Source organism: Lasiodiplodia theobromae, assembly GCF_012971845.1.
Source record: "Lasiodiplodia theobromae strain AM2As chromosome Unknown scaffold_24, whole genome shotgun sequence".
Classification (NCBI taxonomy): Eukaryota; Fungi; Ascomycota; class Dothideomycetes; order Botryosphaeriales; family Botryosphaeriaceae; genus Lasiodiplodia; species Lasiodiplodia theobromae.
The window spans coordinates 220,304-233,312 of NW_023336449.1; the positions used below are offsets into that span (position 1 = coordinate 220,304).

The 13,009-nt window shown below is 54.4% G+C and overlaps 4 protein-coding genes across 4 annotated transcripts; 1 reads left to right on the plus strand and 3 right to left on the minus strand.

Annotated features, from left to right (window-relative positions):
- Positions 1 to 1,914: 1,914 nt before the first annotated feature.
- LTHEOB_7812 (HAD-superfamily phosphatase subfamily IIIC) lies at positions 1,915 to 2,667 on the minus strand (the record flags this gene model as incomplete). Its single annotated transcript, XM_035517220.1, has 2 exons — positions 1,915 to 2,298; positions 2,395 to 2,667. The coding sequence occupies 2 exons, from the start codon at positions 2,665 to 2,667 to the stop codon at positions 1,915 to 1,917; spliced, it is 657 nt and encodes a 218-aa protein (XP_035370831.1).
- A 660-nt stretch (positions 2,668 to 3,327) lies between these two features.
- LTHEOB_7813 (Leucine rich repeat domain-containing protein) lies at positions 3,328 to 5,314 on the minus strand (the record flags this gene model as incomplete). Its single annotated transcript, XM_035517221.1, has 4 exons — positions 3,328 to 4,027; positions 4,106 to 5,079; positions 5,141 to 5,188; positions 5,249 to 5,314. The coding sequence occupies 4 exons, from the start codon at positions 5,312 to 5,314 to the stop codon at positions 3,328 to 3,330; spliced, it is 1,788 nt and encodes a 595-aa protein (XP_035370832.1).
- A 530-nt stretch (positions 5,315 to 5,844) lies between these two features.
- Positions 5,845 to 7,287, minus strand: LTHEOB_7814 (tRNA(Ile)-lysidine/2-thiocytidine synthase; the record flags this gene model as incomplete). The annotated part of the gene is made up of 3 exons (XM_035517222.1): positions 5,845 to 6,653; positions 6,747 to 6,776; positions 6,873 to 7,287. The coding sequence occupies 3 exons, from the start codon at positions 7,285 to 7,287 to the stop codon at positions 5,845 to 5,847; spliced, it is 1,254 nt and encodes a 417-aa protein (XP_035370833.1).
- A 2,331-nt stretch (positions 7,288 to 9,618) lies between these two features.
- On the plus strand, positions 9,619 to 12,502 carry LTHEOB_7815 (Diaphanous GTPAse-binding protein; the record flags this gene model as incomplete). Its single annotated transcript, XM_035517223.1, has 4 exons — positions 9,619 to 10,779; positions 10,827 to 11,416; positions 11,484 to 11,677; positions 11,733 to 12,502. The coding sequence occupies 4 exons, from the start codon at positions 9,619 to 9,621 to the stop codon at positions 12,500 to 12,502; spliced, it is 2,715 nt and encodes a 904-aa protein (XP_035370834.1).
- Between the last annotated feature and the right edge of the window lie 507 nt (positions 12,503 to 13,009).

Below are 13,009 nucleotides of genomic sequence, written 5' to 3' on the forward strand. Positions count from 1 at the left end.
ACATCCTCCTTGAGTCCGGCCAAATGCTCCCATGTGTGAATCCCTCAGGCCTCCCGGTCGAAGACCTCTCTTTGCGTGCTAGCCCGTCAGGCCTTCCATTGACATGCAGCACAGCGCTGGCTCGCTCCGAATTCCTGTATTTGCTGTAACTGTCTCTACGTCCGTCTGTTTCACCGATCTTATCCCATGGCGGCCTGCTGTTTTGGCCGACGCCATGTCTGGAAGCTGCGTCATCCTGGGGTCAAGGCGTTAAGGAAAAGTTCTTCCACCGTTCATCGGCGTCGGCTACTTCAACTTCCGCCGTCTCCCACCATGCCGTTGGCGATCGGCATCTCGAGTAACTGTGAGGGTGTGCTGGTTAAGTCGAACCGAGCCGTCGACTGCTCCCTCGGCCTCGTGACTATCTCCTTTCCCTGCTCCGAGCCCTTTCCGATGTGTGAATCGCAAATCCGAGCACTAGATCTACCCCCGAAGAAAAGGAGTGGGTCTGTACTCCTAGATTGGGTACCATTCAAGTCTAAGGAAGACGTTTGCGAGGGAATCGCCCCCTTTCCCTCAACTTCAAGACACAGAGAGGTCTGCCATTCTCTCCAAGGAGAAGCTTTTAGGGGTTGGACTAGGTTATCCAAACTAGATATGATATCTTCAAGCCTAAGCGTTCAATTGTGCGCTGTACACTGTACAACAAAACCGGGATGTACGGTATCCACCATTCGTCCGACCGATCTTCTGCACCCACGGGCCAACTAGTCTCTGTCGTTATCAAAATTGAATTCCGCTCGCGGTCCGACACTCCGACAACGGTCGTACAGCTCACATTGATGGCTTCTGTTATTTCCTGCTGAAAGCCCGAATCCCTGAGGTATCACTTAGCGCCGTGAGCCCTCCGGGACCACAAAAACATGTTCCACAACATCCAGTCCTGCCAAACCGGATCTACAACAAGCCCAGTGTTGCTTTAAGCTCAGTCTTATGAATGGTATCAAGCCAACTTCATTCTCACAGAATACTGATGGTGCTTCATATGTCATGTAAGCAGATGGTCTGTAAATGACGACCAAATCGCCTAGCATTATCAACTGTGATGGGCGGCCATGTGGCAAAAGACGTCGATAGGAGCCTAGTCATGGCAACTGCCTCATTTAGGGAGTCTCGGCCTAGCATTCATCTGATCTGGAAGAATTTTTGATGATCCTCATCGCCATCCATACCTGCTCCGTGTAAACGAGCGCCGATTCTGAGCGAGTACTAAATAGTACCAAGGCACAGACTGATGAATCGGAGCGCGATAATGCGGGGGAAGCACTGCCCATTGTAGCGAGAAAGGGAACCGATAATGGACGTGTGATGCTCTGTAGACAGAACCGGTAGGTAGTGTCTCACCGTGGCAGTGTTAAAGCGGGTCGAAACACAGGTCCAGTCATTTGCGCATGTTTCTGTTCCCCCTGCCATCCGGTATATGCTGGTGATAAATCTCCGCCAATAGCCTACGAGCTTATTGAGATGCCTTGTGCCGCGACGTAGAAACTCAAACAAGCTCAGCCTAGGGTGCACTTTCCGGCATAGTAGCTAGCCTCCGTTTCTTTTACATAGAGGCAAGTATCATGCGAGCTGCTACTGTTATTGTGTTATGTTGAGTAGACTCTAGTGTCATATAATGAACCTGGTGGGTACGACGTCCGACCGAGGGGTTTGAAACGAAGAAAGACGTTATGGTTAGAAGTCAAGAGCTAGGTGTTTTAGAGAGAAAAATTGAGGAGCATGTAAGGGGTATCCAACCCCGTCTAGATATCTTGCTCTATCTCCGTCTACCGGAATGTATCAATGTTAACCATCTGTCCAACGTGCTCTCACCCTCGTAACATCATCGTGCATTTCCATCACCACGTCATCCAGCGGCGCAGCGGCCTCCTCCTAAGCTTTCTTGTTCCTCTTTCTCCACAATTCTACACCCCTATCCACCTCATCTCTCGTAACCCCGTCCCTGACCAACAACATGACCACCCCCAACGTCTCCACATTCCTGTTCCTCGCTTCATCATCGAAGAATAGCATGTCCTCGTACTCGATCCCGCTCGCCTCGTGTATCTTCGCAAAATGCGTTGTCTTGCTGCCAGGGAAGATCTGCAGGTAATCGAAAAACGAGATGGCCTTCTCGGTGCTCCCGCCGCCCGCACCACCCTTCGTCTCCTCGCTGCCGCTGCCGGTGGATACGCGCAGTAACGACAGCATCTCCCGGCCCAGCTCTGGCGCGTGCGTGCGCGACGCCGCCGCTATTTTGATGCCTTTGTCGTGTGCCTGCGTGAAACAATTCCTCATCAGCTTCCAACTTCCTCTGCTTCCCACGTTGCAGTGGGGGAAAAAAAAAGTGACTGTGTATCGCGGGGTACTCACCGCCACAAGCACGCCTCCAACTTCACTATAAAACCCGTACGGCTCGCCATACCGATCCTTGACCTTTTGGCCTCCCACCTCGGCCTTCAGCGGAGGCGTGACGTGCGTGTCGACCCAAAAGGGCCAGAGTGTGTAGTCGAGGTCGAAGACGAGCAGCTTCGGCAGCGGCAGGCCGTCGGTGAAGGTACGCGGCCACGGCACCGTTGATGAGGGAATGGCCGACGTTGGCGTCGCGATGTTGGAGTACGTCGTGCTGGTGCTATTGCGGGGCATGTCGGCGGTGGTCGCGGTCTTAGTCGTCGTCGATAAGAATGGCAATGACGAGTCGAGGGTGGAGGGCGTGCGGTCGGCGCAGATGGCGATGAAGATGGCGAAAAGAGCGAGAATCGCCGGCGCGCACAGATGTCGTAGGTAGGGCAGAATGGTCAGGACTCCACGGTGGATTGTAGGGCTGAGAAAGAGTATGATGGCGGATACGTCATTCTCAGGGCCCAGTTCTTCTGGAAGCCTAAGGCCCGGAGATGCGGCGCACGGATCTCCCCTCGCTTTCTTTATATAGAGGGGTATTGCAGCCGACGGCTAGCGTGAATTTATTTCCATTGCTCATACCACCGGTAGCTGGAGCTATCGTCCGTACGTGAATGTATAATTATTAATTCGACATCCATGGGTTGAGTCATACTTACGCTATGTGCTATTCTTCACGCTAGCCATCGGTTGCAGTAACCCTCAGTACAAGCACGCTTACAGACTCACGAGCATTGATCGATGAACTTCTGATTTGCTATCATCTCTGAGGTCTGCCAGATAGAGCTTTAGAAGCTAAAAGGCTTTTTTTAAAGTCGCTAGGGAGGCCTTTCGTGATGGCTTCCATGCAACACTAGAATGCTGTCGCACTTCTACTTTCAGATGCCGATCCCAAAGTCCCCGTCCTTAATCCTTGATTTCGTACGCCAGGCAGCCCATACGCTCCAGAATCCACCATAGCTTGAAAGGCCTCGGCTTTCCCAGTTCGCCCTTCTCCAACCTTGCCGTAGTCCTGTCCCGAGCGTAATGCACGATGGCGTCCTGCTGTGCGTTCGACAGGATGTGATGAGCACCGGCCGCTTGGACAAGGATATCCTTCCACACATGCTCGGGAATCTCTCCAAGCAGATCTGAGTCACGCTCGTAGCCATCTTCCTCTTCGATGGCAACATGAATGGACGTCTTTTGGGGTGCGGGCTTTCCAACAGGAGCAGGAAGGCTGGGCCATGACTCCACGTCCAACTGAGTGAATTCCGGAGTAGTCTCGGTAACTGCAAGGACAGGGTCACCGTGAGCTGAGGGTGTAGCCACCATGCGAGAAGCGAAGAGGTGTGTCTGCATCATCTGCATGATCGGATCGGCTCTATCGACTATGGGCAGCGGAGAATCCTCTCCTTGCTCATGGTTCAGCATGAGAACCTTCGCGTAGGTGAGCATCTTGACGGCACAGCGCCAGAGGTCAATACTGTCGTAGCCTAGCTCCTCCAAGATATTACGCTGGATCTTCTTTCGGTAGTTCTCGATATCTAGGGCAATGGCGTGCTTCTTGCCGGGCTCTGCAACAGAATCTGAGCGCCTTCGGATGGATGAAGCATTTGAGCTCCTTCTATAATCAAAAACGTCAGCAACGAACAGTAAAAGGTGACAACTGCAGGGAGAAACATGGCATGACGTGAAGACGTACCGCAGACCCGAATTTGCCTGCTTAGCATCGACCATCACAAAAGAACCGACAGAGTCAGAGAGTCCAAAGTCGTCCACAATACCCGTGAACTCTGAGCGCGAATCCTCTGCCTTTCCCAACAGACGGAGTCCAGTCTCCGTCAGGTTTTCATTTGGAAGGTAGACGAGGCCCCAGCAATGGTTCCTTTGCCGGTACTCGTCGAGTTGAGCAGCTTGGGGCCCGGGCCTCAGAGGGCACATCAGTTGCTGGGGATAGAAGTGTCTTTGGATAATGTAGGAGAAGAAGAGTGCGCCAGCATCAGTCATGGCAGTGTCGCTGAGAATGATGTACGGGACCGCACGAAGGCCCTCGCGACGCTTGAGCACAGTGCCAGCAGACATGCCAACATTGGCCGTTGGTGGATCATCTGTCGGCGACGTAATGCTGATGTCGCGAGCGCGGTTGGTGAGCTCGGCCACGTCGCTGTTGGAGTCAATCCCGGACTCACGACCATTCGTGTAGCCTCCGACATCCTCAAGCTGCGTGGGGTCAACAGGAGGCTGTTTTGAGTAGACTCTGTCAAGGATTTCAAATGGACGCGGCCCATCGAGTTGATTGCCGCTGAGATCAATGCGTCTCAGCAGGCGGCATCCACGGAAAGCCTTCAAGAACGTCTCCCAGTTGTTTGCGTCCTCATCCGTCTTGACACTGATGTTATTATCGGAGAGGTCGATGTCGACTAGCTCGAAGCGGGCGAGCTCGATGACGTGAGCAAGAGCACGAAGAGAGGTGGTAGTAAGCCGATTGCCTCTGAGATGAAGCTCTTCAAGCTTGTTGGCAGAAACCCCACTGTGCGTCTCCAACGTTTCCTCGAGGCCTTCTATCATGGCCAAGCAACCCTCGTCGGTGAGGCTCTTGCCGTCAAGATCGAGCATGAGAGGCGAAGGCTCCGGTCTTGGCTCGGCTTTCGCGAAGCAATGCTTGGTTTGCTTTCGCTGTATGAGGTGAAGACAGTCAACCCAAAAGCCCATTTTGACGACAAGCAGTTGCACTCACCAGGTCTTTGGCAACGATATGGCCCAACTTTGGACCCTCGGACTTTCGCTGAAGCGGCCCATATGTTAGCATCGTTCTTGGGTATCGGGTTAAGTGAGGAAAGCCCACATTCTTGTAGTTGAGCTTCATGCTGCAGGTTCGCGCAAGCCAGAGACTGCGCGACACCCAGAGCATTTGAAAGGAAAGAGCGGGCGGTGCAGGAGTTGGAGCGAGGTGGCGCGCAGTGTTCGCGGTGGAGTGTCGGAAGAAGAAGGAGGGAGTGGATCGTTGTTGCTAAAAAGGGTCTTGCCGCGCAGCAGGTGCAGAGCAGTGAATGAACACAGAACGCCCGGCTGAAATGCAATGACCTCATCACGTCTATTGCCTACCACCCACTATACTACTGTGTTATAATTCTGCGGATAGTGGCCGCCATGTCGGCATCCGAACTGGTTTTGTAGCCTGACTTCCACGGGCGTTTGCATCGTCCTTTATAGCCCGCTGCAACGCTGCGGCACATTCTCTAACTCTCTCTGAGTACCTTCCTGCTTCCAATATCATGCCACACCAGCCTTGCAATGGCGACATTGAGTTGGCCGGCTGCGAATGGTGATGGGAACTACCGACGCGCCTGACAGGCGCCGCGACGCTTTGCGGCGGCGGCTGAAGAAAGCGTTGGCCTTTGCCGGGTGTATGTCTTAACTCTGCGGGTTGCATGTCTCGTTTCACTCGGCGCTGATCGAAACATCCCGCATGGCTTTTTGGAGCGGCTTCTCTTCGTTCGTCTCTGCGTTCACTCCGATCGTAGTCTTCGGTCTATTCTTGTTCAGGCCTTCAAGCAAAGTGCAGGCCTTGCAGACTGCCTGGCTTGAGATGTAGCCACACTTGGCGCATTTACCCATTGTTTGTTGCTTTGGCGCTTTCTTCGACGTTTGCCTATCCGGGATGTTCCCATTGGGCCGGCGTTTCGGCTGTTTTTGTTTGTGCTTGGATGCCAATGGGACGGTGTCCAATGTGATCTCTGTTTCCAGCCCGGCAGTCGCTGCGACATCATTCTGCGCAAGGACGCGCTCCATCTTCGCCATTTCACCTCCAGTGCTACGTCCCTGAGCGCTACCACAACCGCCCTCATCCTCATCGGGGAGCGCAACTGTGGTAGAGCCACATTCTTTTCCCCCACATGCTTTGTCGCCGTCCCCTCCGGGAACCAACTTCGCCATATCTTCTCCGCTTCGGACGACATCGAGAATTGCGCTCGGCCGAACACGCTCAAGATTCTTAATAAGCGCTCGAGCGCTGCCGCGGAAAGCCTCAGGGGAATAAATGCACTCGGTGCTAAAGTAGTCGAGATTCTTGTGGTGGGCGTATAGCACGATCTCCTTCTCGTATGCATATTTCAACGGCTTGCTGCGCTTGATGTTGGTATGGTCAATGGCGACTATACCATCAGGGCCGGGCGGAGGAGGCGCGGTGGAGGGAGTAGAGGTTACGATCGACGTTGTGCGAGAAAGACGTGGGAGGTCGCCACGCAGCACTGCAGCGTATTAGCGCAAAGTTCGACAGTATGTGGATCAGCTGCGGATGATGTTTTCCGAAGCAAGTGACCGAGTACACAGAGGCATCTTACAGTTCATGAGTACGGTCTCTGCGACATCATCTGCGTTGTGGCCAGTAACAACATGTCTAACGCCCAGTCGCGCAGCACCTCGATCCAGAGCCTGACGTCTGAAAACGCCACAGTATGTGCAGTTACCCTTTTTTCCAACCTGCTCAACAACCTGATCCATTGTCCAGCCGTATAGTTCGTCATATCCAACAATGGTCAGCGGCATATCGTACTGCACAGCATTGCGCTTGACAGTCTCCAGGCTGTCGTCGCGGTAGCCCTTGATCCCCTCGTCTATGCTCAGCAATATAAGCTCGACACCATAGTCATATCGTTCGTTCAAAGTCTTTAAGACGCTGGCGAGAACGGTGCTGTCTTTGCCACCGGATGCACCTATCGCAATCTTTTCGCCGCGCTGGAAGAGGTTTGTTGAGACAATCGTGTGGTGGATTTCGGTCTCAAAGACCTCGAGGAAACAGAGCTTGCACAGCTTCTGATGATTCTTGGGCCGCAGGATCAACGCGCGGTCGCGCTGACACAGCGCGCACAGAGCGGGTGGCATGGTGGTTGTGATGTTCGGAGCTTGAGTCAAATCAAGGCGGAATTGCGCCCAAGGGCGGGCCGACCATGACATTTCTCAGGACGGGATTGGCGCGCTGCACCAAAGACGGCCACGACTTTTGTTGCACACCTGAATCACCTGTCACAGTCCCTATCACTCAAGATCGTAGCACTACTGAAAGCTAAAATGTCTCCTGCTTTCCGAACGGCTGCTATTGGATCGTAGTCATGTCTTCGCACCAAGTAGATATCCCCTCTCTCTCTCACATTCAAAATACAAAAGTCGTGCTTCGCGCGGCGAGGTCCCCCCTTTGCGTCAACCAGCTTGATCTCGCCTGCCTGATCCAGTGTGGAAACACCGTGTTGATTTCCCAGCTAGGAAGGCATCACCTGCTCCGATTCTTACCATTTTTCAGAGTCATTGTAAGGCCTTAGCTCGTCGAGCCGTACCCAAGTCACTAAGTCAGCCCAAAGCATTCGCCTCAGCACCTCGGGCAGCCGATCGCTTCTCGTTGCTCTTCGTTCAGTCATATCCTGGCAGCCATGGACCTAGCCCCGAAGACAGGCCCAGACGCTCGTACCCTTCGCACCCCTGGCATGGTTCGGATTGAGGAGAACCCTAGACGCAACTCAACATCATCTTCCTCAAAATCACATCATTCTCCGGCAACAACCACCCATAGTCGGCCTTCGCCTATGGTAGATGTTCCACTGCATCAAGCAGATGAAAAGCAACGAGGCTCATCCAGAACGCCACGCCAGCGCGTAAGCCGGCGGTCTTTCGTCCCTTTGACGGCTTTAGTATCTGCGATCGGCGGTATTCCACTGCTCGCCAAGGCGCTCTCTGACCTCCCCAGAGTGTACAAGCGAATCTGGTGGTTCCACAAGCAGCAGGACAGGGAATGGACGGCAGGAACCCTAACCGATCCGTCGATTAGGAACGATGGCCTCTACTACATGCTCGTCACCGTAAGTTTCCTGACACTCGGTGCAGCCATCAGAAGACTGATGTCTGCTCAGCTAGTAGCGCTTATGGGAGTAAGCGCAATCTGGAACGCCCTCAGCTTCTTCTCTCGGGTCTCTCGAAGGACACGCAACATCCATCCAGGCATGCAGATTGCCGTTAACCTCGTGTTGTGTATTTTCCTCGCTGAGAGCGTTTATTGGGCTCTGAAGATGGCCGAAGACGACATGAATCCTCATCGTGAAAGCTCGAGATATTGGTTGAGCAACGTTCGAGCCGTTTATTACGCGGGCCCTCACAAGGTCACTCGTCCCCGCCAGCGCGTTTTCTCGAACTTGAGCTGGCGATGGCGAGGTCAACCAAAGCTACACCACAAGGGATCTCGTTACTACCTCGTAATGACAGGATGTGCCTGTGCTGCGGGTTTAGCGTACGTTCCCTCGGCGTGCAGCCTTTTACCTTGGTGCAAGTACTCACTTCGGACCAGCACCTTCCACCTCCTGATGTTTGTCGTAGCGTGTTTCGAGCTGCATGCACGCCGGCAGCAACAAAGGCAAGAGCTGAAAGATCATATTGCAGAGCATGGCAGTGGGAGGGTTACAGATGGCCGGCAGAGGGAAGCAGAAGCTGATGAGAGGAGTCGACGCGTCCGAAAAGCATCCTCATCGAATGGGCTCACCGAAGGAGCGCGGGCGTGAAACGGCTTGGTTGAGATCCAGGGCACATGCGGTCGGCCTTGCAGCGTTGGGCTATTGTGAGGCTCGGCGGTGTCGAGCTTAGCGCTCATTGCTTCCTCCGTCTTCTTATCACCTAGAATACTCTTGAATACTTGACCTCGTTGGTTGTCGCATGATGATGGCCTGTTTGTGCACCCGTGCAACAGGCAGCGCCCCCTTTGGTGTGTGAGGGCGCGGTCATAGCGGCGCCAGCAGAGAGACGGAGGTGGGAGGCGGCGATTTACTGCGTAGGGGCGGCCCGGCGGGTGTGCTGTTCGGTTGGCCAGGGCGGCAGCAAAACAAAACCTTCCTTAGCGACCGACGTCACCTAGCGGTGAGGGCGATCGCTTGGCCGGGGTGCCGATCCATCGCCCTTGACAACGGCGTAAACAACCGCGCATGGACATGCCCCCAGCCCGCACGAGCAGAAGCGGACTCTTGCCTGCACTTGTCAGCGAGAACATGTGCGTCAGAGACTAAAGACTCCCTCTCCGTCCGATTTTCCCCATCTGCTGCCACCCGCCTCTGGTTCCGTTGTCGCCCGCCGGCGCCCTTCTCCGGTGCACACCGTCTCTGCGTACGTACCCTCTCGCCGTCCCCACCGCGCGCGCCCGTGCCATTCACCAGCTCACACTTACGCTCGCGCAGCAGCATGAGTGCCATGGGCAGCCAAAGGCTGGCCACCGCGCCAGACCGCCCAAGTCACAGGCGCAACCGATCTGCGACCGCCATTAAGTCCATTCTCACCGGCCTCAATCACAAGCGCTCGCCCTCCGACGGCACCGCGCTCGCGGTTCCCGATCCCAAGGACGCCCGCCGGCCCAGGAGCTCTCAGGCTGCAATGGCCTCGATGCCCATGTTGCCGCCCGACCACCCGCACGCGCAGCGCGTTCTCGGCGAAATCCACAACCAGCCCAGCGCTCCCGCGTCGCCCCGGAAATCCAAGGACGCTCGCGACGGTAAGATGCGCAGCCTGCACAAAAAGACGCTGAGCACTGTTTCCCTCCGATCCCTCGCCAAGGAGAAGGAAAAGTCCAAGGACGCCGCCAAAGATGACCAAAAGGACTATTTGCGACCGCACAGCGAAGACAAGATGAAGAAGCCCAAGTCCTCCACGAGCCTGTCCGCCGTCTTTTCCAAGGCGAAGTCGCCCAAGAAGGCCAGCGCAAACACCAGCAGAGACAAGGAGAACACAACGCCGCCGCACTCAGCCACTTCGCCGAACCACACCCCCATTTGGGCCGAATTCTCCACCCAGCGCCCGTCCGACGACTATCACGAAATCACCACCACAACGACCATCCCACTCGCCGTCCAGCGCGACATTGAGCATGAGATTGCTCTGTACACGCCTGCTGATTACACGCCTACCAAGCAGCGCAACTTTTGCGACGCCGACAAGCCAAGCCTGCAACAGCGCCAATCCTCAGGTGGCTCCACGCGCCCCAGCTCCCGCCCGAACTCGTGGTATCTACCGAAGAGTGCGTCGGCCCATTCGTTCGTCGAGACACTATCCAGGAAGAGCGAAGAGAAAAAGCAGACCCTTGGCGGCAAGGCGCAGACATTCGTAGATAACTGGAAGGCGAGGGGCGAATCGAGGCGGCCCTCTGCAGAGGAGTCCACACTGCGTGGTACCAACTCCCAGAAGCATAAAGGAGAGGATGACAAGAAGCAAATGGAGTCTGCGCTCGCCTCGAAACGCGGCTCGAAGGTTATGGCGGCCGTTGCGGCCATCAACGGCCGTTCCACCCAGCCGGAACCCGAGACTCCCCTCGATCAAGAGAAAATCGATGCTGAGTTTGAGGCTGTGCTGGTAAGGAAGTCCCCAGCCGATTCTGATCACAGCTAACGACCGACCAGGATTCTAGGAATATCCCCGAAAACCTGCGCTCCAAGATGCGCAGCCTGAACACCCGCGTCAAGGCCGATTTCATCAGCAAAAACAAAATCGAGGAGCCCAAGTCAGCAGTCGAGCCGTCGCAGCGGACATCAATATGGGGAAAGCCAGCAGTCGGCCGGAGAACGACCTCCGACCAGAGCAGCGATCGCATTATTCCTGATTCCGATGAACCGGCAAAGACTCCGAGGCCGCGCAGTAAGACGTTTACGTTCAGTAGAGGCGACAAGGGTGAGAAGCAAAAATCTGAGATACCGCCGCCCGACAGGTCCTCGAAGAGCTACGACGGGCAGAAGTCTCCTTCGTCAAAATCTCTCTCTTCTGCCACCGGATCTTCGTTTTTCAGCCGCGCTCCTAAAGCAGCTACGCCGGAAGAGTTTGTCGCATATCTCAGGAAAGTTCAAAAGCCTGAACTCGTTGAAGTGGGCAAGCTTCATAAGCTTAGGCTCCTGCTTCGAAATGAGACCGTTGCTTGGGTGGATGCTTTCATTCGCCAAGGTGGCATGATGGAAATTGTCGGCTTGCTCGAACGTATTATGCAGATCGAGTGGCGGTGAGTGCCTCACAAGAGTCCAAATTCACAAACACAGCCTCCTGTTTGCTAATACCTTATTCTTTAGGGAGGAACATGAGGACACTCTTCTACATGAGTCCCTGCTTTGCCTCAAGGGGCTCTGTACCACCAAGATCGCATGCCAGAAGCTATGCGAGATAGAATCAACCCTATTCCCTGCCCTTTTGGCTATGCTTTTCGACGAAGAACACAAAGGACCCAGTGAATTCACCACTCGCGGTCTCATCATGAGCCTTCTATGTGAGTCATCCGTTCCTATCGCGAAAAATGAGCCGTATGCACTAACAGACCAAAGTCGCCCATTTGTCTTCCGTTCTCGAGACACCAGAAGAGCTTCCCGGACGGGCCCGTATCATTTTGAAATACCTTCAAGGACCCCAGAAGCCCGAAGAGGCCCGCCCGGTTCCATTCATCCTTGAGATGCATCAGCCAAGACCCTACAGGATTTGGTGCCAGGAAGTCGTCAACGTAACCAAGGAGGTTTTCTGGATTTTCCTTCACCACTTGAATGTGATTCCCCTCGGATCAGATACCCTGGAGAACGATGAGAACAGGCCACCTGTGGACAACCGAAGCTTTGCTCAACAGCACTTCCCTCAGCCGCGCCCGCCAGTTCCTGCCGCTCCTTATGTTGGAGGCGTGGAGTGGGATGCGACAAACTACATTTCCACGCACCTCGACCTCATGAATGGCATTCTTGCGTCTCTCCCCACGGTGGAAGAGCGCAACGACCTGCGCTACGATCTACGTGCTTCAGGCTTCGAGAAGATCATGGGCGGCCAACTGCGCACTTGCAAGGAGAAGTTTTACGGCGCAGTGCACGATGGCCTTAAGACCTGGGTCAAGGCTGCTGTAGCCGACGGCTGGGAAGTTAAGGATGTGCGTATGGGCCTGCGAGAGGACAAGATCACGTCTCCCAAGAAAACAGGTCCCAGAAAGAAAAAGGAGGCACCGCCCAAGATCGAGACACCAAAGGTTGAGATACCCAGTCTTGATTTTGGTACTGAAATGGAGAAGAGGCTGAGTCCTGAGAAAAAAGAAAATGCCGGAGACTTCTGGCTATGATGCAGTCATGGAGGTTTGTTCTGACTGAACTTGACCAGGCAAACAGGTTGTTCGTTGCTGCATGAGTTGCGGTGTTGGATCATTAGGAAACCAGAGACGGTTTGGTCACTTGCTTATTCATTCGAGTCCGGTATAGTCGGAAATCACTTTCTCAGGCGCATGTTGGTAGGTGGGAGTTAATCGGTTAGGGCTCTAGTTTCTTGTTTCCCCAGGCCTTTTTTCTTTTTTCTTTCCACTATGGCCTTTTCTTTCTGGTCTGTTTATTCTTGTTTCCTGCTTTCTTCGTTCGGCAGCCAAGCATCATCCACGAAGCTCACGAATGTTACGACAACAACAGCACGCGACGATTCATGACCAAAGATGGCACGATTGCGTTGAGTTCAGAAGATCATTACTGCTGGTTGTGGTGGGTGGGCGTAGGTGTTGTTGCCGTACCGCATGAGAGAGCACCGTCGGAGACGAGGCTTGGGAACACGCAAACATCATCATCACCACAACAACTATTTT